The sequence below is a fragment of the Clarias gariepinus genome, chromosome 11 (genome assembly GCF_024256425.1).
Source record: "Clarias gariepinus isolate MV-2021 ecotype Netherlands chromosome 11, CGAR_prim_01v2, whole genome shotgun sequence".
Lineage (NCBI taxonomy): Eukaryota > Metazoa > Chordata > Actinopteri > Siluriformes > Clariidae > Clarias > Clarias gariepinus.
In genome coordinates this window covers 31,040,275-31,067,496 of record NC_071110.1, presented here as the reverse complement: position 1 = coordinate 31,067,496, position 27,222 = coordinate 31,040,275, and the positions used below count along the sequence as shown (strand labels likewise).

The window sequence follows — 27,222 nt, the reverse complement described above, 5'->3', positions numbered from 1 at the left end:
GTACACAATCATGGGTAAAAATGGAGCATAGAAGGGGCCAATCCTTGAGGAACTCCAGTGTTAATGGTGAAACTGGAGAAGTTGTGGTTGTCACGTCAGACAAACTGTGGTCTGGTTGTTGGTAAACAATTGCTGGTAAAAAATCAAGTAGTGCTGATACCAAGCAATTTGAAAGCAATAAGGCCAATCTGCATGTCTTTGGAAGTGGGAGGAAACCAAAGTATTCAGAGGAAACCCATCAAGCACAGGGAGAACATAAAAACTCAATACACACTGACCCTGAGGCTGGACTCAAACCCCCGGGACCTGTAGGTGCGAGGCCACAGTGCTAACCACTACGGTACCATGCTGGCTAGGTCCCAGCTTTGATCTTTTATTTATTAAATTTTTTTTGTCATTTTACCTAACCTGATTATGACATTTCTCTGTTTTGATAATTGTCATGTGATTGTCAGACAGAAGCATTATGAGAATGCCTGGCTTGCAGACGCCGCTCCAATTCATGCCAAAGGTGTTCTATCAGGTTGAGGTCAGGACTCTGTGCAGGCCAGACAAGTTCTTCCACACCAAGTACTGTACGCTCATCCATGTCTTTATGGACGTTGCTTTGTGCACTGGTGCACAGTCATGTTGGAACAGGAAGAGGCCATCCCTAAATTGTTTTCACAAAGTTGGGAGCATGAAATTGTTCAAAATGTCTTGGTGTGTTGAAGCATTTTGAGTTCCTTTCGTTGGAAGTAAAGAGCCGAGCCCAACTCCTAAGCACAACACCACACGAGTTTTAACAGGACTGGATGAGTTTGAGTCCTGATCTCAACCTGATAGAACATCTTTGGGACGAATTAGAGCGGAGACTCTGAGCCAGGCCTTCTCGTTCAACATCAGTGTCTGACCTCACAAATGCGCTTCTGGAAGAATAGTCCAAAATTCCCATAAACACACTCTTTAAACCTTGTGGAAAGCCATCTCAGAAGAGTTAAAGCTGTTATAACTGCAATAGAGGTGGGGCTAACACCATATTAAACCCTATGGCTTATGAATTAGATGTTACTCAAGTTTATATTCATGTGAAGGCAGACGAGCGAATACTTTTGGTAAGATATAATAATATAGATATAATATAGTATATATAGATATACATGAAATCAGTCTTCTTTGTGTGTGTGTGTGTGTGTGTGTGTGTGTGTGTGTTTAAGAGAGAGAGAGAGAGCGGAAGAAAGACAAAAGAAAGAGGAACAAGATTGCCTAAAATCTATAACAAAAAAAAAGGATAAATTGAAGTCACATCACTCAAGCCTACAGGTGAAAATCTTTAAAATAACAATCTTCACAGCAAGCCTCAACCATCATTTCAGGTTTGTAAATCAATTTCTGGGCTGATTTGTTCAGTTCACTGGCATTTTGGCAGGTCTCTGAAGTCTCCGGTCGTATCCTCGGAAAGAAGAAGAAATCGACATTGATTTCAATTAACCTTCCCTTTTAAATTTCGTACTTTATTTTTTCTTCAATTAACAGCAGCTGTAATTCGTTCCCACTTGCGTGTTCATTCCCGGCTCCGGTTCACTATATACAGCTACCAACGTTATAAAAAGACGAGGATAAAAAATAGTAGCTAATGCCTTTCGATATTTCTTCTCAACTACACGAATTCCTATCTTACATCCGCTAGAAGCAATTCCTCTCCAGACCTCCAGAGGGCAACATCACACAAGCTAGTTTTTATCTTTCTTTCTTGTCCAGCTCACTTCCTGTGTTTGTAAACATTTTTGTTTGTGTGTGTGTTTCCCGCTAATGAGTTTCTCTTTATACATCCTGCTATATACATATCCCTCGTTGCCGAGGACTGTATTGGTGTTATGGTTATATATTTTTTCGTAGTATTACGCTGCTGTTAGTCATGTATTAATTTTAAAAAAGTATGTCTCCATTTGTATTGACTTCCTGCGGAAACTGTTACACCATGACACCGTTTATTTGGCGAAGAAAGGAAAGAACGTGAATGCAGAATTCTTACGTTAAACGTCACTATTAAACACCGTCAATCAATCAATCAATCAAGTTCAGATACTTTCAGTCTGTTTGCGCTCCGTCCTTTAACAGTAGAACACAAATAAACCACTGAATTTGGGCTGAAATTTCAGTAAAATTCTTGGGTCTAGTGGTAAAAAAAAAAAAAAAAATGACAAAGCCAAGTTTTCACAGGAATCACAAAACATCACTCTATTTCTTTTATATACAGAAAATGAGTGTTTTTGCTTCCCTGGGCCAAAGGTGGTCCAAATCGCCAAATCTCAACATCCATTTGACAGACGTCCTTATCCTTTACACTTCTGAGCAGTTGAGAGTTAAGAGCTTTGCTCAAGAGCTCAACAGTGGTAACTTGGTGGTGGTGGTGCGGGGTTTAAACCTGGGATCTTCTGAACAGTACTCCAACACCTTAACCACCCAGCCACGCCTGCCCTGATATCAGTATGTTTATATGACATTGTGTTAGTGCGACTGAAATTATACTAAATCAAATTCTTAACGTTGGACTACTGTAGCGCTCCCAGATTATGCGGTTGGGAGTCGCGGTACAACTCTGCATATACCACGATCGCTGGCCTTGACTTGAAAGTCGAAAAAAATGCATATCAGCAGAAGAAGCCGCCAACAAAACGGCGATGTTGTCTGCCCTCAAAATAAAACAAAGTTTTCACCCCTCAACATGCTACCAGTTTCACCACCTATTGTAGCGGAGTCAGATATACTTCAGTCAATAGATCAGTTCCTCTGCCGTGCTTGTAAACTAGGACAAGAACAGCAGTCCAATTAAATGGTCGAGTCGAGCTTTAACCATAGCTCCACTTAACTGTGCATGTAATCGTACATGTACAGACTGTCTCTCGTCGACCCACTACTGCTGCTCTGAAGACGTACAAATCTCTCTGTCTCCTTCTTTAACGGTTTTACAAAACCTTTGAAGCAAATAGCACAAGAATAGACCGGTAATATCTGAACATGTGTAAATATACTGATATATATGGATACTGAAATCAAAATGTCATTACATTATACAAACACCCGAACAGCAAATTAAATAAACACAGTGGGACGTGTTTAATCTCCGGGGCGAGAGCGAAGAGCTGACTCGGTGACTCGCCGTCCCTGTGGGATTCTGCAACCAAAAAAATTGCAGCGTGTTCCTTTCCCAAGATGAGCTTTAATCTCTCTCTCTCTCTCTCTCTCTCACTCTCTCTCTCTCTCTCTCCCCCAGAGCCAAGGGCTGCTCATTATTTTTCCTTCTCCTTCTTTGCTGCCACGAACTCAGAGCTGTTTCTCCCCCTTCGTCTCTGACTCCGGTAAGAAATCGCTCCCGCAGGGTGGTAGGAGATTACTGTGCTCAAACACTCGTAGGTTTTCTCTGTGCTTGACTTCACACACACCACACACTACACATCGTAGCACTGCTAAACAGCGCTGTTTTGTTTTCAGTGGATTCGTTCGCTAATTGTTTGTGATCCAGATCCAATTCTACGAACAGATGACAATTAGTTTGTAGCTACAGCACGAGACAGCGCACTGAAATCAGATAATTATGATTCATGTTTGTTTGTAAAGGTATTACAAAATCATATACAAGATGCTTTTTCTAAAACGTTTAGCTAACAAGGTGTAACAAGCAGCCTGGCTGTTTAATTAGGACTTTAACTTCGCTTTCGTATTTAAATAATCCATCCATCCATCTTGGAGTCCTCATATTCCAACTAGGACCGTGGAGACCAGTGGTGATTACCATCATATCTATTCCAATTTTTATGACCGTACACACTACAGGCAATTTGGGAGCAGCAGTTAGGCTAATCTGCATGTCTTTGGGCTGTGCAAGGAAACCGGAGCACCCAGAGGAAACCCACCAAACACGGGGAGAACATGCAACTACTAACCAATAAGCCTCCGTGCCGCCATTAAAATTATGCAAAATGTCAAAATATCATTTGAAAATAAGTAAATAATAATGCGTAAGAATTTCTTACGCAGGAAAATGTTTAAGCTGGTTACTAAATCTTTACTTAATATATTTTCATTTTATATTTATTTATGCAAATGAGGCACACATTAAATATACATACAGTTCTGTGCAAAAGTCTTGACCTCCTCATTTCTTCATATTTTTTCTCAAAGCTCCAGACTTTCTTGTATTTTTAATGTCGTCTTGAGAAATAATTCTCCAGCTTCCTGAAGGTCTTTTTGGTTTCTCATTTTTAGTCCAGTTCCTGTACCTGAGCAGTTTCAGATGAGTGTTTTTTGATTGTTAAGCCCCACAGTGACCAATAAATCATTCAAGCATTTAAAAAAAAAATTCTAACTTAAGGGATGAAACCGGTGCAGATGATGACAGATGATCAGGCCGGTGATTAGTATACTGCTGATGCTGAATGCTGAGTGGCTGAAACAGACGAGAGGGGAAACGAGGTCGCTGCAGAGGTTTTTAAGTAAACAACCAGTTTTTAAATTGTATCTTTAGGAGCTTTGCAGCCTGTCGCAGTGAAACACTTACTGTACCACAGCCAGGCCCGGGTACTGTCAGACCTGTGAAATCAATAAATCACTTAAATAGAAACTGTCTGACAAAAGAAATCCTAAAGGAAAATTTCCGACCATCAGTTAGTGGCCTCAAGCTCGAGTGCATTTGGGTTATGCAGCAGGACAATGATCTGAAGCACACCAGCAAGTTCACTTCTCAATGGCTCAAAAAATATAATTAATTAATGTATTAATGTTTTAGAGTGGCCTAGTCAAAGTCTAAACTTAAATCACTGGCCCTTAAACAGGCCATTTATACTTGAAAACCCCCTTATGTGGCTGAATAAAAACTATTCTGCAATGAAGAGTGGGACAAAATTCCTCCACAGTGATGTGAAAGACTCAGTGCCAGTTATTACAACAGCTTGATTGCAGTTGTTCCTGCCAAGAGTGGCACAACCAGTTATTAGGTTTTAGAGGGCAATTACTTTTTCACATAGCCTTTTTTCCCCAAAAAAATGGAATCAGCATCTGCATTTTGTGTTCACTCTGGTTACCTTTGTGTAATATAAAAAAAGTTTTTGGTAATAAACAGAGTAAACACTATGGACCAAGGGGTGCCAATACATTGTGCAGAGCTCCAGTCAGCGTTCTGCGTGGTGGACGATCCTGATGGAAACCAGGCAGCGGCATTAAATATTCAGTGTTGTGGATTTTCTGGATGCTTGAAATTCCTTTCAGAAATCCTCAGTGTTTCTCTTCTGTAAAAAGCTGACAGAGGTCTATTTCTGTCCTCACGTGTCTGAGACACGCTCACACACTCGTCCTCTCGCTCACACACTCGTCCTCTCGCTCCCCCTTCTACTTTCAGATTCTCCACACCACACCCCCTAATCTCTCTCTCTTTCTCTCTCTCTCTTTCTCGACCGCTTCAATCCGTAATCTCTTCTCTCCATCCCTTAGTGTTCGTTGCATTGTCATCTTTTTAAATGTATTTTATTTTCTTTCTCTCTCTCTCGTGCCAGCTGTCAGGAGTGCAGTGATGTGTGACTCGAGCGGCCAAGAGGAGAATACAAGCTACGGCCAAACTAATGAGCCAAAAAGCAGAGAGACGCTGTGTGTTTAGGGGGAAAATATATGGACAGAGAGAGAGAGGGAGAGGGTGAAACGGAGAAATAGAGGAACAAAAAAGAGAGAAAGAAGGAAAAAAAGAGAAATGTCAAGAAAGACAAATAGAAACATAATGAGCATGAAAAAGGCTCACCTTTAATCGAGCGATATGATTAAAAAGTAAATTTTATACCATAGACGAGGACAATACACGTTTCTGATTAACTGCCAATCAAACATGGTTTCTATAAAACGTAACCATGAGAACAAACATAGGAAATGTTTCGGATTCAAATTCAAAACAGGATAAATGACAATAGAATCTAATGACCTGGATATTCAGTGACCGAGCTAAAAGGGCTTTGGTCATGGAAAGCCTGGGTGAAGCCTAGTGGTGGAAGCATGGCGCTGTTCCAGTGGATTTCAGCAGCAGAGATAGAAACACTGCTCAGGCTCGAAGGCAGGAAAGAAGAGCAACCCTTCTCCACACAATATCAGAGCGAGATGACCTTACGCATGCCTCGAGGCACACGCTGGAGCGGCTTCAGGGCAAATCTCGCAAAGTCCTTGACCATGCTACACTTGAATGAGTGGCTGGCGAGACCTGAATATGTCAGTTCATAAACACGGCGTATCCACTCTGACTGAGCCTGAGAGGATGTGGCAGGAGGAAATTATGCAAGTCCAGGTGTGCGCTAAGCTCGTAAAGACCTACTCAAGCAGAGTCGAAGCTGTAATCCTGCTTTCACTCTGAAGACTTCTAAACGGCAGATTCTTCATTTTTATTAAACAGTACTGTGCGAAAGTCTGGAGTACACAGAATTTTTCAGATTTTACTTCTAAAGCTCCAGACTTTCTTGTATTTTTAATGACGTCTTAAGGAATACTTCTCCAGGCTTCCTGAAGGACATTTTGGGTTCAGTCCCTGTACCGGAGCAGTTTCAGAAGAAATGATTTTTTGTTTCGTTTTTTCGTTAAGTTACACAGTGATCTATAAGTCATTAAAGCATAAAAAAATCTAACTTAAAGCCTGAACCAGTGAGAAACAGGTGCAGATGATGACAGATGATCAGGCTGGTGATTAGTTCAGTATACTGCAGATGCTGAATGCTGAGTGGTTGGAACAGACGGGAGGGGAAATGAGGTCGCTGCTCAGGACGGTACATAAGCAACTGATTTTTTAATTGTCTCTTTAGGCACCTTGTTGCCTATCACAGTAAAACATCTTTTGGCAGAACATTTCCAGATTTATGTAATTTTCCATTTTTGTTTACGACAAGGGATTAAACAAACCAGTTAGATTTCTTCCCCTACTGTTGTGCGTTGGAGGGGTGTGGCTCAGGGGAAGCTCATTTGCATAGACACTGAAATGGTGCATTTGGATAAGGAAAAATACAAACCTGAGAGGTGCAGGTGATCCCCTGAAGTTAGAGATCAGTTGTTTACAGATTTCTCCCCTCGAACCTAACAAATAATTGGTCATGAAAACCCTCATAATTGTGCGGAAACCGCAAATATCCTCAGCAATTGTTTCATGTTTTTTTCATGGCAATATATAACTTTCCATGTGTTTTAACGCTAAACTATTAAGAACCGGAGGTGTCAAGTAACGAAGTATAAATACTTTGTTACCTTACTTAGGTAGAAATTTTGGGTATCTATACTTTACTGGAGTAATTATTTTTCAGCCAACTTTTTACTTCTACTCCTTTCCTTTTTCACGCAATTATCTGTACTTTCTACTCCTTACATTTTAAAAATAGCCTCGTTACTCCGATTTTATTTCAGCTTGTCATTCAAAAAACAAACAAAAAAAAACATCCAGATAAATCGCGCCATCCGGATGGAGTGAATTTGATTGTGGTTGGATGAAAAGTATAAACATACCATTCTGACACCCTATTGGTTGGTACGCGATCCATCGTACCTGCACATGACGTCTCGTCACACACTCCAGCAAGGACGTTTGAATAAAATAGCGTTTTCGGTTGATAAGATTGTGATAAGTAGATGAAGATGTGCGTGATAGAGATTCAAGATTCGAGCAAAATGTCACAACCAAGCATCAGCGAGGAAGAGAACAGGAATTATATATATATATATATATATATATATATACACACACATTAATTACTTGGATTAATCATTCAGTCTGACAGCACTAATGTTTATTGTAGACAACCATACAAGGGTAATTGTTACTAAGCCTGCCCTGGGTACACTAATTTTTCAGTATGTTGCCCTCACAGAAGCTTGGATGTACATTTACATTCCAATAAAGGTTACCGATGACGTGCCCCTGAAGTTTGACTTTTTGCACCATTAAAATACTTATAGGCAACTAGTTATCATATCTTCGTCTCCATAAAACATGTTAATGCTCAGTAGTACACATATATGGTTCTTTAATGTATTTGCATTGTACTAAAATGCATTCTTTTTCAATTGCCATATACCTAAGCTTTTATCCTTAATGCTTTTCCCCCCCCTCACTTTTACACTCTAAGTAGTTTTGAAACCAGTACTTTTACTTACATTTAGGCATTTGGCAGACGCTCTTATCCAGAGCGACTTATATTTTTATCTCATTATACATCTGAGCAGTTGAGGGTTAAGGACAGTGACAACTTGGTGGTTGTGGGGTTTGAACCTGGGATCTTCCGAACCGTAGTCCTTAACCACTGAGCTACCCCTGGCTACTTGAGTAAAAAGCTTGAGTTGATACCTTTAGGGTCTTTTTAAACCCTAGTATCTATACTTCTACTCAAGTAATGAATGTGAATACTTTTGACACCACTGTTAAGAACAATATGATTCACTAATTTTGTAACATAAACATTAATAGAAATTCAGATAAATTTTCATATAAAATATAATACTATGTAAATTTTGTAGTGCTGTATAGAGAACCCAAAGCAGCCATAGAGGAAAACGCGGCTTGGGACGATGAATTATTATTACTGTATTTACCCTACATGCATGAGTTACAGTATAATAGAGGGGTCACGCATCTAAAATTAGTGTTTTTTCACAATTCGCGGGTGCATATGAAGAACTGACTTTTATTTCATTTCAACAAACTATACATATAACCCCAATCTTGTATGATCTCCATTGGCTCCCAGTTGCCTACTGTATTAAATTCAAAATTCTTCTCCGTGTTTTGATATCTTTAAATGGCTTAGCTCCATCTTATCTTTTCAATTTGCTTGTCCCCTACATTCCGACTCGCTCACTACGTTCCATGGGCGGCAGATCATTTAGTGTTATCGCACCCAAACTTTGGAATTCTCTACCACACTCCCTCCGTTCTGTTCTGTATTTCCAGTTTGTTATATAATTCTTTTTTTTCTGTTAGTTGACTTAATTGTTTCTCTAATTCCATACTTCAATGTCTGTTTGTATTATCTCCTTTTTTTAATATTCATTCTAAAGTGTCCTTGAGCTCTAAAAAGGCGCTATATAAATAAAAATTATTATTATTATTATTATTATTAATAAATACAATAAACTATATTTTGAGCCAAAAAATTAGGCTAAGATCTAGCACAGACACTGTACATGTGGTCACTTGTTTTAATGGTTGTTCCACAAATGTCATTTTAGTAATGTCATTCCTTTGTTTATTATACCTTTATTCCATTTTTAAAGTAATAATAACTTTAGTTCTACCTGCCATCAGAAAACCCAAATGCGCAGTTTGATGTCTGAAGCCTCCTCGGTCACCACACACACACACACACACACACACACACACAGGACTTCTGCATAACTACCGTAATTTCCGGACTATAACCCGCACCTGGCTATAAGCCGCACCTAGTACATATTTTAAAGGAAAAACCATTTTGTACATACATAAACCGCACCTGACTATAAGCCGCATGTGCCCACATTGAAACATGGGATATTTACAAAGAAAGACGGTACACAAAAAGAGTTTTCAATATTTTAATAACATAACTTAGCTTTTCTTTTTTTTCGACTTTTTACATTGCTCCAGTTCTTCCCGCTGCCATTTTCAGCGTCTCACCATTGACTCATCTATGCGAAATTTACGTGCTGCAGCTCTGTTTCCTTCTTTATCGGCCAGCTCGATTACTTTTAACTTGAAAGCTGCGTCATATGCGTTTCTTTTTGCATTTTCCATGATGAGGGTAGGCTTATGCTAATTTTATTCATGTACAAAGCGCGCGAAGTTACCGTACGTTAAATTTCTTCTTCTATGGTGTTTATTAGCGGTTGTGACTTGCGTCTTCCTCGACATCACGTCTCACTCTTACCTTTTCTGCTCGAGCGCCCCTGGCGGCCGTTAGAAAAAATGCATACATTAGCTGCATCTCTGCATAAGCCGCAGGGTTGAAATTGTGTAACAAAAGTCGCGGCTTATAGTCCGGAAAGTACGGTAGTTGTTTTTTATAAATTGGTCACGGACCAGTGCTGTGTTGCCGGCACGTATCTGTGTTGTTTAAGTTTTTAGGATAACCTGTTTAAAGAAATAGTGAAATATGGGACCTTTAAGAAAACCACAACCCATTAATATTGATCATGCTACAGCGTCCAATCAGGAGGGCTGAAAGGCTCTGGACGCTTCTTCCTCTGAGACGCATTGAGCGTCACAAATGAGTTCACAAATGCACAGCTGGCTCCTGAGCATGTAATGCCAATTGTCTTTGTATTGTAGGAGGAAACCAGAGTACCTGAAGGAAACCCAACAAGCCCGGGGGGCACATGCAAACTCCACACACAGACCCCAAGGGGGGAATCGAACCACTACACCACTGTGAAATTTGTACGAAAAATTTTCAAAATGACAAAATAAACAAATCAGAATTGGAAAGTTAAAGTGATTAATTTATTAATAATACATTTGATTAATCAAAGGATATAAATATTACAGTGTCCAGAACAGTGTATAAACCTATAAACATAAGGAGGAAAAGGAGGAATATCTCTCTCTCTCACATACAAACACACACACACACACACACACTCAGCATAAGTGTGTGCAGCTGGAATGATAAAGTAATCGAGTGCTTAAAAGCCTCGACCCGTGCATTTGTCTCCATCAGCGTGAGAGCGTGTAGTGCCACAAACGCAACACAGTTCATCAACACCGTATGGAGCAGCGGGCGTGGCTGCGTCCTCGTCGTCATGGAGACGGGTACAAGATCTCCCCCACCGTGACGTAAGTCCCGGTGATGAAGCCAAGGAATCCGATCAGGGCGATAGACAGGTCCTTGAGGTAAACGAGCGCAGATGGACGGGCGGGGCACGCGATCAGCTCCACTAGGGGCGGGAAAATAAGCGCCAGGGCGGAGCTACTCACCGCGCCCACGAACGAGATAACCAGATCCAAACGGGGGACGAGAACAGCTGCCGCACCTGCATGGAGAGAAGGAGGGAAGGAAAAAAATGAGAAATGCATTACAGTATGTTTAGTGTCTCTCTCTCTCTGTGTGTCTCTCTATCTCTCTCTGGGGGATTAATGCGACTCAACATCAATCAGCAGAAGCGTTGCTATACGCCAGACAAACCAGGCAATCGCCTCAGGCTCCAGTCACCGCAGCTGACCACTTCACTCCACTGTAATAGCAAAACGTCAAAATCCCCTAAAGGCTTCTGAAGCTGCCTGAAGGTTGGACAAGCACTTGGTTTAGGAAAAAAAAAAAAGGATGACAATTAGGGGAAAAAAAACCTCTAAACAGCCTGCTTAGCTCTACCCACATGAACACTTAAGCTTATACTGCTGTTGTGACGAGATTTCTGTCCTTACCATACATACACTCCTTTTAAGAAGTTTAATCGTCTTAAACAAACACTGCAGACGCTGAAAAAAATCCCAAACAGCGCATCATTTTTAAGATGAAACAGAGCACCGTTTCTGACTCAAGCTGTATAGGAGAGCTTTATTATTTTTTTTAAATGAAAAAGTATTTAAGATCACAGCGGTACCTCTGCATATGAATTTAATCCGTTCCGGAGGTGAGTTCTTAAGGTGAAAGTTCGCATTGTGAAACGCATTTTCCCATAGGAAATAATGTAAATGCAGATAATCTGTTCCAGCCGCCCAAATATATTACCATTATTACCAATTTCCAACATATAATTATATAAAACAATCAAAACATAAACAAAAAAACATATTATCGAGGTAAAATATGAAATAAATCTACATTAAACCTGACTTAACCTTAATTTATGATTTCTTTCAGCACCGGCTGCTTTAAAAACCAAACTGAAAGCGGCTTCTTTTTCTTCTAGATAACATTGTTAGGATGTGGTGTTATGTCTTCACTTAATCCTGCAGAAAAAAATAAATAAATATGGAAAAAAATTGGTAAACTCGCTTCACTTGGCTTTCCATTGAGGCAAACATGTTTTAAGCGGCTCCCGGATGTACGTGCAACTTAGCCGGCACTCAGTTCGTTGCTCGTTTGCCGAAAATGCTTCGTGTGCTGACAGAATTTTAATTGGTGAGGCGGGGCTTGGGGGCGGGCCGTCTAAATGCCGAGGTACCACCGTATATGGAGTTAATAACTAGTGTCTAACTCCGTCCTCAGCTCTAACTGCAGATTCTCTCTGCCTCATTTTAATGTCTTGTACCATTTTGTTTGCAAGGTCTAAAAGCCACGAGTGCTATAAAGGCACAAAGTGAGACACCATTAGAGCGGTGCGTCGCTTCATTGTATTAAAATAAAAAATCTGACAATAACTGGTACTGATGGGAATTTCACGTTTGGTTTAGAGAGAGTTTGCGACTCGCAGGATTTTGTTTAACGCGACATTACCTTTGAAATTTCAGTTGTTTGAATTGTCTCAGCGGCGGTCACACTCCGTTTGTTCGTGCTTTTGCAATATTACTGTTTCAAATCTCCTTCTGAATCTCTGCCTTATCTCAGTAATGAGCTGAAACAGGGCTGGCGGATAAAAACAACTCCAAAAGCTTGTTCCCATAATTCAATTTGATGTTTTCTTGCGCTGTTCTACAAACTGTAATTTCAATTTTGAAATGTTTTTGAAAATTTTAATTATACATACATAATAAAACATGTACTATTGAAGAAAAAAAACCATTTAATATTTACTGCCAAACTGCAAAAGTTGAAAGGACTCTCTCGCAAAACAGCAAGACACACAAAAAAAAAAAAAGTAGTAGAAATAGTAGCGGTAGTAGTAATAGTATCAACAGTAATAATGGAATTAATGGTAGTAGTGAATGTAGTAAAAGTAGTAAAAATAGTGCTAGACGGAGTAGTAGTGATATCAGTAAGAGTAGTAATAATATTGGTAATAGTAGTAATAACAGTATTGGTAGTGAAAGCAGTAGTACTGATGGAGGTAGAACTAAGTAAAAAAGTAGTAGTAGTAATAGTTATAGCAGTAATAGTACCAGTACTAATACTGATAGTAGTAGCAATAATAGTAGTAATGAAGTAGTAAAAGAAGTAGTAGTATAAATGGTAGTTTTTTTTAATATCAGTAATATTAGTAATACTAATAGTGGTAGGAATAGAAATAGGGGTAGTAATAGTAATAATGTTAGTAGTAATAGTAGTAGTAGTAAAAGAAGTAGTAGTAATAAAAGTATTGATAAAAGTAGAAGAAGTAAAATTAGTAGTAGCGGGAATGGTAGTTATACCAGGAATAGTAGTAATAATATGAGTAATTAGTAGTAGTAACTGTACTAGTAGTAATAGTAGTACAAATAGAAGTGGGCGTAGTAATAGTAATAACTTTAGTAGTAATAGTACTAGTAGTAGAACGTAGTAAAAGTGGTAGTAATAGTGGTGACAGCAGTGATAGCAGTAATGATAGTAGTAATAGTAACATTTGTATCAGTAGTAATGATGAAAGTAGAAGTAGTAAAAGTATTAGTAGTAATAATAGTAATAGCAGTATTAGAAGTAGTAGCAGTAGTAATATTAGGAGTAACAGCAGTACTAATAGAAGTGATTTTGGAAGAACTGGAGCAACACTAATAGTAGCAGTAATGATAGCAGTAGTAGTAACAGTATTCTTCCTGTTTCTCTTTCTCTCACACACACACACACACACACACACACAGTGCCTATCCGCTGCTGCCACCTTGAGGATGTGTGTATACGACTATTTTTTCCTGCCTGTAGCGGTAAAACAGGGCTGTATATCAGACTCATCTTCAGACAAAACGTAAACAAAAATAAGTGAAAGTATTGTCATTCAGTTATCCCATGCTGTGCACGCGCGTTCACAGATCACTGAGTGACCCTAGAGTTTTCAGTGTACTTGGTTTTTACCTCTCCTGAGTTAAGAACCCTGTTCATCACTACACCTGGGTGAAGCATGACTCTCCGTCACAAGCCTGCGCATCCGTGCCAGCATCTTACCCTCAGATGACCCCACTCCGCTCCGTGATTTGGCTTCCTGCAGCCTGTCTGACCCCGCTAACCCTGACCTCATTACCAGACGGCGCTCTTTGTCTGGAAGATGAGCGAGCTCACGCATGCAGTGAGCGTGAACCAGGGAGAGAGAAAGATGAAAGATCTTCATCATTTAAAAGATCCCATCATATTCTGAAATAAAATTACGTGATATGCAGTGCTGTCGTGCTGGTTATTACCGGTTATCAGCCGTGCTGATATTCAGTACAACAGCACAACCTCGAGTGCGATATTGCATTTATACAACAGTTTCACAAACACTATTTATTTTCAAATAATTATGCTCTGTTTGTTAAATAGAAGGTGTAGTTAAATGTCTCAGTGCTGCTGTACTCTATATCAGCACTCATCTGAAAGCCTCATCCAAACGGTTGGAAATGAATGTTGTACTGTATAATTAATGATGGCGGAGCTCATTCTGAACGATAAGCCTGTTATTGGTCCTTAGGCAAGAAGTGAAACCCCGTTCACCACTGTTTGATATATGATATATGACCGACCATCACTGCACCTCTAATCCTGACACCTGGACGCTAAATCTCACCACAGTGCTGAATAACGGGCCGCGTGGTGGAGCTCTGGGAGAAACAAATGACGCATCTAATGGCGGGGTCGTGTGACAGCGCTCATTCTGTGTTATGTAACGAGTCTCGCAGTGAAGCTCTGTCTACATTATATAACAGGACTCATGGCGGAGCATTGTGTGACGGGGCTGATTGTCGAGCTTTGTGATAAGCCTTGTTCTGAAATAAATGATGGGCCCCGTGGTGGAGCTCCGTTAAACCCTCATTTTGATCTCGTGGTTGGGCTCTGATAAATAATAATAGTCCACAGGAGGGCTGGGTAGTTCATTAAAAAAATTTAAAGAATCATGATGTTGATTTGAAGTCACAATAAATAAATTAATTAATTAAATTAAAATGATGAGTAAAAGGAACGTTATGAGCTGTTTGTGCCAGATTACCGCGATCGTTTACCAAGTATGCGGAACACAGAAACAACCGTAATGCCGCTACAAAGCCTAGAAATCATCACGAAACACAAACGTGCGACACAGCCTGGCTCACTCCAAAAAAAGGTATGTAACTTTTGAAAACTGATCTTTCAAAGATGAATGGACAGATCAGTGTATTTTTATTCTTCCTGAGGGACTTTTAAAACCAGTTTGTCTCATACTGTATGTTCCGAATCCGCACCGCTAATTAAAGCAGAGCAGACTTTACACATCAGAAGTAGCAGATATACATCTCAATATCGACTGTTCAAAGGCTAAACGACTTCAGTATTATTTCACAGTGTAGAAAGACATACGTTGTTGTGGCAATGTTTCAACAATTGCATTAATTTTGGAAGAGGCACAGTCTGGACTCATCAGATCACATGACCTTTTTCCATCGCTCCAAATCCCAATCTTTTAGTCTCACTAACAAGTGGTTTCATGATGGACACACAGACGTTTGGTCCCAATACTGTGAGTTCTCATCACATTGTGTGTGTGTGTGTAAATGCTCTTACTTTCACTAATACACATAGCCTACGTTTACACTGTCGGGTAAATGTGACCCAATTCCGATTTTTTGCTCATATGTGACACATATCGGATATGTTCTATGTCCGTGTAAACAGGAAAAAAACGCATGCATTCCGATATTTCGAGATCGGTTTCAGGCCTCCTTCGTATGTGGAAATAAATCAGATATAAATCAGATATGTGCTAATGTGATTGGCGTCAGAATCAGAATTGGGCATCGAGACCTGCAGTGTAAACGTAGCCATAGTCCTAATTTTTACTGCCCATTTTTAATAACAAGTGTTTAAGTGATCTCCCGACATGCTCATTAAATATTTATTTTTCCCAGCCATGTTTCTTCTGCAAAGTTGACAGTACAGCAATTTACTTCCAGGTTTTACTAAAGTATTGGACAAACCAAAGGTGCTAATCTTGGAGGCTTAATTCTCGTTTGTTAGCAGACCCACCATTTCTGTAAATTAGTTTATAGGATTAGGGAACACAGGGCAGATAATACAGAATCTCCAGTTCCAACAGCAATCATATGTGATGCAGCTAAAGTCACTATAAGGGTTCATATCATTTCTCATTGTTGAATGGTTTAAAAAAAAACTTATTAAGGTAAATTTAGAGCAACAACATAAAGCTTCACCTAATCAATCAAACTGACCAGCGATGTATCCAGCAAAAACAAAACAGTATTAGATTAGATTATACACACACACACACACACACACACACACACACACACACCACATTAAGTAGCTTCTTTTATCTTCAAAACAAACATTTTATGAATTTGGCAACAGGACAAGTCGTTTGCTTGTCAACTAAAGAAAGATCAAAGTGAGAGGTCTATTAAAGTCTCGGTCAGACGGCTGCTCGATCCATTAATCATTAATAGCTCTTTTAGAAATGACTATAAACAGTGTGCTTGGCAAACAACAGAGTGGAAGGAATATCTCTCCCCAGTGGCTCTGATGCTGATGCTGATTAGGACAATGTAATTCACTCCAGAAGAAGTTTTTGAAGCTCTTAACTTCAGTTGGACAGGGCTGTCCTCTCTCACCTCCACTCTCCGCTATCGGTATTGAACCACTGACTGAACTGATTCGTTCATTTCCACCACCACCGCTTTACCACGTGACATAAACAACAGTGACTAGAGGATCCGAGTGTTACCGTCTGGTGCGGACATGTATCGAGTTCATGACGTCACGCGTCTTCATTGGACTTTCGTTAATCGGCAGCTCGTTATGGTTCTGTCTCTTTGAAAGGTCATCGTAGAGAAAAGTTGTGCTTCGAGGCGGGACAAATGAAGGGAGCCCTGCCCAAGAAATGTTGGGATGCTCACCTTTGATTAACTTATTCCCAGTGAGTTTCAATCCTCCGTCCAATCAAAACAAAGAGCACACGAGTCCCTAACATACGCTAGTGTCCAGAAGAGGGCAGTAACGAGTTACATTTACTCCGTTACATTTACTTCGGTAACTTTTTGAAAAGAAATGTACTTCCATGAGTAGTTTTACTGCACCATACTTTTTACTTTTACTTGAGAAGATTTGCGAAGAAGAAATGCTACTCTTACTTCGCTACATTCGGCTACACTCGACTCGTTACACTTCTAATTATTTATTAGATATTCTTAGTTTTTGCCAGTGAAATGCAGGTAGACGATCTACTGTAACACATGTGGTGAAATAACCGGAACACACAGAAAAGAAAAAAAAACTTCAGCCATGGTAGACAGTGAAATAAACATGTTGCGCTTAGTTTGGCTGTTTTATTTTATGTTGCAATGTTAAAATATATAATTAGCAAATAAACTAGAGGCTAAAAAATATAAGTTTCTTACATTTGTTCTGCTGGACACAGTTTATGGTAAAGTGAGACTCTTATAAACATGTTCTAATGTTATTTTCTATCTCCTGAGCCATTTGCAGGGCAGCTGAATATATAGTAAATCTTACACAGGGATTTGCTTCAAAAGCTTTATATTGTGAAAAAAGGGAGATTAGGACATTTGTGTTTCTTGTTCCTTAATTAGCTACTTTGTAAAGATATTTAGTTTCATCTATTTATTTTAATACATTTATTTTATTATGTAACAATTTGGACGTTATTTCATCATTTTGTCTGGCTGCTTACATGATTTTAAATAAAAAATAGAAAACGCGTTTGTTAAAACCTCTACACTTGTAATTACTATGAACTTTTTTATTAGGAGAGTCAGAATAAAAGAAATTCAACAGCTCTGTATTAAAATGCTTTACTTAGAGTCCTTTACTCCCCAAACAAACGGTTTTGTAATAAATACAGGACGTGGTCAGATTTTTAACTTAAATGCAACTTTTTCTATTAGTTTTTCATTATAAACTTCTTCCTCACGGGGGTTCTTTACATGCCGCGATCACATTTACCTCCAAAGAAACGTCACCCATGAGGGCACATTATTGTCACACACTGTATATGGCTGTAGTCTGGGGCACTTTTGGATTTCCTCATAACTAGGACAGCCATTACAGAACCTTTGATATGTTTTCTTCTTCGTGCTGACGCCTCAGAGGTCGTGTTATCCTGTTTGTGCCAGCGTGATGGCATGTTAGAGGGCACATTATTGTTTTTGTTTCACAATAGCAGGACCGTAGAAGGCATTTAATCACTTTTAAGACATTTTAAAGGGCACTTTATCGTTTAATCTACTTTGAAGGCACCCTAAAGAGAACATTTGTTTTTTTTTTCTTTTTTTGTGTGTGTGTTTTTTTTTTGTCCCCAAGCAAAGTTTAAAGAAGTTTCAGGGACACCATCCTATCATTATGAGGACATTATAAATGTCAAAAAAATTGTGTTCTTACATTTAAAGGAGCCAAATTATCATCTACTGTGGTGAAGGTGTGGGTTAGGTTAAGTGTAGGCACAACGTCAATCATCTAATCATTATGTCAATGGAAAGTCTTCATAAACCAGGAACATTTGGTCCCCGAAAGTACTGTGATACATGAATATGTGTGTGTGTTGGCTTGTATGTGTGTGTGTGTGCTGAACTCACAGGTAACACAGGTCAGTAACGCTCGTGTACCGAGGTCAGTGTGTCGTCTCCATCTCTCTGTAACACGCTCACACACTGTGGGAACTACGATCTCCGCGGCAACGAAGAACTGAACAGCAAACGTCACAAACACTCCGAACGAGTAGAGCACCTTCACCAGGAGATTAGACCTGCAACAGAGGATATTTAAAATCAGTTTAATCACACACACACACACAGTCAGGGATATGGAGAGTATAAAAACGTAATCTTAATTCTCTTTGTATTTAAAACCTTAGTGAAGGTTTTATAAACAACCCTACCACGTAGTTTCCCTATGAGGGCCGATACCAACTGAAACTCATTTCAGAAACTAAAAAGCCTTAATTACAGAAAGAACCTTTGAGGAACCTTGTTTTTCTAATAGTGCATGCATATTTTAGCATACTGAAGCGCATAAGCATATTTGTTTGAATATAAATGACTTATATATTTATATATATATAAAGTAACTTCTAGCCTCGGCTCGAGTCCTGGGCTTTTTTTTTTTTGATGTAGTATTGTTACCAGGAGTCATGTGGCAGGTTGAGAGTGATGCTTCCTTTGATGTCATCACCGAATCGGAGGTAGCCAAGCGTCGCCAAGGTGACGTAGAGGACAATGACGATGCCCATAGAGACATCAAGGGCGCAGGGAAAGCGCTTTGGCTCACGCATCTGATTTTCTACAGGAAGAACCTGCATGCACACACACACACACACACATTATTTTATATTGTTCTTGCTTACACATAAGCTGCATTATTAGCAAAAGCGAAGTTATGCTGAGTATCAACACAGTTCTGATTCAGCTACCGTCATGAGACCGCAAGTATTTTGACTTATTCTGCTGAATTGAGCTAAACGATGGGCCTCACGATGGAGCTCCATGACAGGCCCCATAATGAACCAACAGGTGATAGTCATACTTGGTCGTCAAACTTCATATCATGAAACGAGTCATGTGATGATGTTCAACATGATTCAACTTTTAGTTCATTATGGGGCCTGTCACGAAGCTCCATCATGAGGCCCATCATTAATTTTTTTTTTTTTTTTTGGCTTTCGGCTGTTCCCTTTCAGGGGTCGCCACAGCAAATCATCTGCCTCCATCTAACCCTATCCTCTGCATCCTCTTCTCTCACACCAACTAACTTCATGTCTTCTCTCACTGCATCCATAAATCTCCTCTTTGGTCTTCCTCTAGACCTCCTGCCTGGCAGTTCCAACCTCAGCATCCTTCTACTGATATATTCACCATCTCTCCTCTGAACATGTCCAAACCACCTCAATCTGGCCTCTCTGACTTTATTTCCAAAACATCTTACATGGGTTGTCCTTCTGATGAACTCATTCTTGATCCTATCCATCCTTGTCACTCCCAAAGAGAACCTCAACATCTTCAGCTCTGCTACCTCCAACTCTGCCTCCTGTCTTTTCTTCAGTGCCACTGTCTCTAAGCCGTAGAGCATCGCTGGTCTCACCACTGTCCTGTACACCTTTCCTTTTGATTCTCGCTGATACTCTTTTATCGCACAACACACCTGACACTTTTCTCCACCCAATCCAACCTGCCTGTACCCGCCTCTTCACCTCCTTTCCACACTCTCTGTTGCTCTGGACCGTTGACCCTAAGTACTTAAAATCCTGCACCTTCTTTACCTCTGCTCCCTGTATCCTCACCGTTCCTCTTGGGTTCCTCTCATTCACACACATGTATTCCGTCTTACTGCGGCCAATCTTCATTCCTCTGCTTTCCAGAGCGTACCTCCACCTCTCCAAATTTTCCTCCACCTGTTCCCTGCTCTCGCTACAAAGCCCAATGTCATCTGCAAACATCATAGTCCATGGAGACTCCTGTCTAACCTCATCTGTCACCCTGTCCATCACCAGAGCAAACAAAAGGGGGCTTAGAGCCGATCCTTTTAGATATTTAGTTTAAAAAGGCCTCAAGCTGGAGCTCTCTGATACTTCCTATATTGAACTACATGATGGGGCTAATGACAGACCTCCATAACAGGCCTTACAATAAGCTTAATGCTGGGCCTATGATGGAGCTACATGAGAGACATTACAACATAGTGAATGATGGGCCTACAGGAGGAGCTCTGCACTAGGCCTCACTCAGTCACTCTCACTCACTCATCTTCTATACCGATTTGTATTCAGGGTCGCGGGGGGGCTGGAGCCTATCCTTGGGGCCAAGTTGGGTTATGTATACCCTGCACAGGGTGCCAATCCAGCACAGGGCACACACACACACAGACACACACATTCACACACTACGGGCAATTTGGTAACCCAATTGGCCCAATCTGGACATCTTTGGACTGTGGAAGGAAACTGGAGTACCCGGAGGAAACCCACCAAGCACGGGGAGAACATGCAACCTCCAGAGACGGGAATCGAGCCTGGCCTTGCATGCTTCATTCTGGGAGTCGCACTGCAGCTTTGTGAAAGGTCTTACACTGAACTAAGTGAGGAGTCTCATGACGAAACCTGGTGAAAGGGCTTATTCTTAATAGTGGGCCTCATAGTGCAGCTCTGCGACAGTCCTCATACTGAGCTAGATAATGGGCCTTGTGGTAGAGCTCCAGGATACGCATTATACTGAAATAAACATTGCGTCTCATTACAAAGCTCTCTGACTCAGACTTGTCGCAACTGACAGGTACTAATCCTCTTTCTGACACACACACACACACACACACACTTACCACTCCAATCCCTTCAAAGGCAAAAATGGCAGTTCCAAAGAAGAAGGGGAACTTATTCCATGTGGAGACGTATGGAAGCTGCCTGGGATCGCCAATATCCTACACACACACACACACACACACATATATATCACTGTATTATGTTTATTATGCTTATTTGAATTATATTTTGTATTTTTATAACATACAGAAATAGAATAGAAACAACACACACACACTATTTGTCATATTTAAACCTGGAACACACACACACACACACTCACAGTGAGAATGTAGGCAAAGATGAGCGCAAGGCTGGCGGCCATGGCGAGGTTGGCCGCACCACACAGGGGTGCCATGTTGCTCAGCTCCCTGATGAAGGTGAGGAGGATGAGGAAGGGGAGGAGGAGGAGCATGTACACTCGCTGGTCCAGCCCCGTCGCCGAGGTAACAACAACAGGGTTACCGTCTCCGTCTGAGCTGTTTGAGTGAAACCCAAACACTGCTTCTGATGATGATGAGGAGGAGGAGTTCATATTGTGTCCCTCTACCACCTACACACACACACACACACACACACACACACTCACATATATCAGAAACACAGATGAATACACATAAAAAAAAAACAACGGCACTTAATATTTAATGCTGGATTCTGATTGGATGTTCGGTTGTTATTCAAACTTGCACTCATATAAAGAGCGGATTCTGATTGGACGATAGCCAGTGTCTGTCTGATTGGATAAGGCAAAGACCTTCTTAATAAATAGTCTATCCATGGATTCTCACTGGACATCTGGACATTTTAGTTACATTTTTTAACAATTGGACGATGGAGTGTTTACCTGTTTAATGTTTTCTGCCAGGAAGACAAAGTACACGCTACAGAAGCCCAGCTGGGTCGAAACCAGGAAGAAGTTCACCAACAGTCTGGGGGGAGGGGGCGGGGGGAGAGAACCGTCACAAACGACCTTAAAATAAATGAACTGTGCAACTTTTTAAATGAAGACATCAGCGCTCTGAAGTTCGCGGCTCGCTAGTGACCTAGCATCATCTATATCGGAGTACAGTAGCTGGAGTGAGGAAAGGCATGATAGGACGCCTTACCTGCCGAAATTGGATCCTCTCCTCAGGCAGTGGGAGGAGCTTGTCTCCATGGCAACGGCTACCGTCTCACTATAGCTTAGAGGTGATTTCTTTGACCTGGGCATGAAAGTGATGGTAAATACTTATCTAAGCACACACACAAACCCCCCCCCCCCCCCCCCCCCCCCACACACACACACACACACACTCACCGCTCGCTCAGCTGGTGGCTGCAGTTCACCAGGATGTGCATGCAGTGAACACAGACCACTCCCATCAGCACCAAACACACCGGGCCCAACTACACAGAGAGAGATAGAGAAGCACGCTGCTTATATATATTTATTTTTTTCCTTATAGCCACAAATAGCCATTTAAATAAACAGATATTACTAAAACTGATCTGAAAATGGCTGATCTCAGGTCAGCTCTAGCAACCACAGGCATCACCCACCAGTATCCCAGCATTCCTCAGTGCCAGCGGCAATCCCAGCAGCCCTGTGCCGATGTTGCCCTTCAGCAGATGGAGTAAAGTCTGAGTGAAACTAAGAGAAAGAGAGAGAGAGAGAGAGAGAGAGATAACATTAACATTTTTACTGTATAATGTGTTCTAGGGAAAAGTATTCTGCCCTCTAGTGGAGAAAAGTGGGATTTTTTCATTCTTTTCATATTTTCATATTAGTTATTTAATGATTTAATAATTCTAAGTCTACACATACGATTTTCAAGTAGATGAATTTTATTTCCAGATGTTCTTGACGATACATGGGAGTGGAGTCTGAGTCCGAGTGCTTGTCTCTCTTCCTCTATAGCTTAATGTGTGATGCAGGCCTACATGCATATGTGCCTACAGTGTAGGGTATATAATACAAAGTATGTAGCGTATAGCGAGTAATGTATAGTATAGCATATAAAGTACACAGTGCACAGCGTAACATACAGTGCACAATATATAACGTGTAATGTGTAGTATTTAGCGCATAATGTAGAGTCTAGTACACAGTGTGTAGTGCATAGAGTATAGTGTGTAGTGTATTGTGTATATTTTATAGTGTGTACTGTGTAGTGTAAAGTATATAGTACATAGTGCCTAGGGTATAGTGTGTAGTGTATAGTTTAGAGCATAGAGTACACAGAGTGTAGTGCATAGGGTATTGTGTGTAGTGTAGAGTATAAAGTACATAGTTTATAGGGTATAGTGTGTAGTGTAGAGTAAATAGTACATGGCGTGTAGTGTATAGGGTATAGTGTGTAGTGTACAGTACAAAGCGTTTATTGTATTTTGTATAGTGTGTAGTGTATAGTGTAGAGTATATAGTACAAAGCGTGTAGTGCATAGAGTATAGTGTGTAAGGTATAGTGTAGAGTAAACAGTACATGTTTAGGGTATAGTGTGTAGTGTATAGTGTAGAGCATAGAGTACATAGTGTGTAGTCCATTGAGTATAGTGTGTAGGGTATAGTGTAAAGTAAATAGTACATGGCGTGTAGTAGCGTAAGTAGTGTATTGTGTATTATACATGGTGTGGGTAGTGTACATATTGCATAGTGCATCATATAGTGCATAATATATAGCACGTATCATCAACAGTATATTGTATATTGTATAATGTACATTCTAGATCCTGTAGTATATAATGTATAATGAATAGTGTATATGATCTATACACTGGGTGGTATATAGTACATACGATGTGGTGCATAACGTATTGTGTATTGTGTATATTATATAGTGCACAATACAGTATGTACTGCCTATAAATGGGTATACATTACATAGTGTAGAAGAATATAATTTGCAGTGTATTGTGTGCTGTATGTGGTGTACACTGGGCGTAGTTTTGTGGTGTAGTGCACTCACGTGATGCCGTGTGACTGTTGCTCCCCGGCGTTCTCGTCGTCCGAGTTCTCTTCTCCAGCCTCCCCCATCAGCGGGGTCATCATCTCCATATCTGAGTCAAGTCACAGGACAAAAGGGTCAGCATACAGCTGGTTAATTAGTCTGTTTATACACTACTTTAAAAGGTACAGTAGCATACAATACGGAACTGAAACAGTATGCTGAATCAAAGGTGACCCCGTGACACAAAACAGTCCCTGGGGCCGTAACACACTGCTTAGGTTGTTTAAATGAGGGCAAAACAAGGCGAGTTGAGTCGGCATCATTCAGAGTAATGACACTTCTGGATTCAGTACAGCACTCACACTCGACTTGTTGCAGTGCACTTTAATGAATGTTCCTACCACAAACAGATGTAAGCTCTGCTTCATGGTGCGTACAACGATACATACAGTAAACAACTGCAGCTTTCCATTCTTACAGAAGGCTTGGCCACACATCTTAATTAATGCCGTATACTGTATAGGCAAAGAGGCACTTAGAGCATCCATTTGAGATCTCTCATTGGTCGGCTAATTCCACAGGGGTCCCTTTCTATCCTTCAATCACTTGGACAACATGAATTATGGAATCAAACAGAATTTGAGAAGAAAATAAAGACACTGGGCTGACTGGATCAGGGTTCATGGGATGCCTGAACACACACCCAAACAGGTTGGTTTAGTTCACATTCGCGTCAGACTGATGTTACTCTTGATAACGTCTTCTCATCAGGAAAATATTTGCATTTACCATGGCATGCATATAGACTAAGTTTAAAACTCTCACTCGTTTAATTGGCCAATCATGGTTGCAGCGGTGCAATGCATAAAATTCACGTTATATCAACCATCAGAAAGAAGGAAACACCTCCTTGATAAGACAGGAAGGTTAGAGCAACTCAGCTAATCACTCTTTAAAACCGTGGGGAGCAGAAAAGCATCTCGGAGCAGCACACAAAACTTCAGGGGAAAAAATGCAGTAACTTTTGATCTTTATCCAACTGGTATCTGATGTCACAATCTGAATAAAATAAGACATTAAGGAACCCGTGTTTCTTTGTGTTTCTTTGATTTTGATTGTGTAAAGCTGCTTTGGGACAATGGCAATTGTTAAAAGTGCTATACAAATAAAATTGAATTAAATTGATTTTCGATTTGCATTTTATTATTTGCGGAGATCTCCGCCCTGTATAAATCTTTTATAGACAAACAGACATAGATAGATAGATAGATAGATAGATAGATAGATAGATAGACTGTCAGAAAAATAGAAAAGCAGACAGACAACAGAGATAGACAGACAGACAGACAGACATAGAGCTAGACATACAGACAGAAAGACAGACAGATGGAGAGATAGACAAAGACAGACAGATACACAGAATGTCAGACAGATAGCTGGGCTGCCAGACAAACAGACAGACAGACAGACAGACAGACAGACAGACAGACGGATGGATGGATGGATGGATACCCAGACTGTCAGAAAGATAGAAAAGCAGACAGACAGAGATAGACGGACAGACAGGCAGACATAGAGCTAGACATACAAACAGAAAGACAGACAGATGGAGAGATAGACAAAGACAAATAGATACACAGACTGCTAGACAGACAGAGAGACAGACAGACAGACTATGTTGTGCTTAATGTAGACTGATTACAGACAGACAGATACACAGAATGTCAGACAGATAGCTAGGCTGACAGACAGACAGACAGACAGACAGATAGATAGATAGATAGATAGATAGATAGATAGATAGATAGATAGATAGATAGGCCATGTTGTACTTAGTGCAGACTGATGACAGACAGACAGACAGACAGACTTACCCATTTGCTGCTCCATCTTTATTTAACAGTGGCAGTGGGCGTGGCTTCAGCACGTCGCGCGCTTTGATGCGTTTTCAGGTACATACACATATATGAACAATAAACACACACACACACACACACACACACACACAGTGTATTTAATGAGAACCATCAGAACAGATAAATAAGCAGTAATCACAGGGAAGCTCGCTCACGTCTTACCGGGAGCGCGCGACAATCCGAGGCGTCCAGCTCGCGCTGACGTGGAAGCGACATCGATGTGTCTCCTGGGCGGAACCCGGGGGGACGTGTGCACGCGCGCCACGACCGCGCAACCTCTCTTAAAACTCAAGCTCCGGTTCCTGAATGTGAAGTGAAGTGAAGTGAAGTGACGCGCCTCTAATTTCTAAAGATCGGTTCGGTTGGTTGAAGCTTTTAAATCCACGGCGGGCTCGTGCGCCGTTCCGCCTCGCGCGCGCATCATCATCATCGTCGTCGTCGCGGCCGCCCGGAATCTGTTGAACACGTCACCGGTGTAACACGGTAACGCGAGCGAGTCTTAAAGGAGCCGTTCACATTTGCATTGCGCTCCAGTCTGTCTGTTACATGCAAACGGGCCGTAACGCCGAGTCACCGCGCTGACGTCATGACGCAACGTCCATGAAGAACAACGTTCTCACGTTTATCAGTGCACTGCATTAGTCAAACTATCAGTTCACACTTATTGCACCATTTCCTCCCATGTAAATGATGTCACAACAAAGTCACATCACTGTCTGCCATACTGCATTAGTTCCCTCTTTTCAGTTCTCTTTTTTTCAAGCATTTTTGATTGTTTACAAAAACAGAACACGAGTAAACACTTTCTCTATATAATCCCCTGCTACACTAATGCACTTATCCCAGTGTTTCACTAGTGCTTAGATACCATAAAGATAGAAAGTTTTCATGATCAGACTGCCTGCTTCATTCACCAAAACGCTGGCCTCCCAGGAACTCCTTTAATAGATGTGGAAATGGCTTGGAGCGAGGTCAGGACTGTATGAGGGTGTGGCAATCAATAACTCCCTGAGAACATGCACACTCCACACTGGTTACAGACAGTGAGAAGGATTCCAGCAGAC

The 27,222-nt window shown here is 40.8% G+C and overlaps 1 protein-coding gene across 1 annotated transcript; it reads right to left on the bottom strand.

The window, feature by feature from the left end:
• Positions 1-10,449: 10,449 nt before the first annotated feature.
• On the bottom strand, positions 10,450-26,732 carry slc36a4 (solute carrier family 36 member 4). Its single transcript, XM_053507948.1, has 12 exons — positions 26,321-26,732; positions 26,117-26,177; positions 24,261-24,351; positions 22,855-22,945; positions 22,613-22,701; positions 22,422-22,517; positions 22,160-22,244; positions 21,596-21,865; positions 21,333-21,431; positions 19,145-19,314; positions 18,599-18,768; positions 10,450-11,001 (listed from the first exon to the last, which is right to left on the bottom strand). Exons 2-12 carry the CDS (start codon positions 26,130-26,132, stop codon positions 10,769-10,771), a joined length of 1,410 nt encoding a protein of 469 aa, XP_053363923.1. The 5' UTR covers positions 26,133-26,177; positions 26,321-26,732; the 3' UTR covers positions 10,450-10,768.
• Between the last annotated feature and the right edge of the window lie 490 nt (positions 26,733-27,222).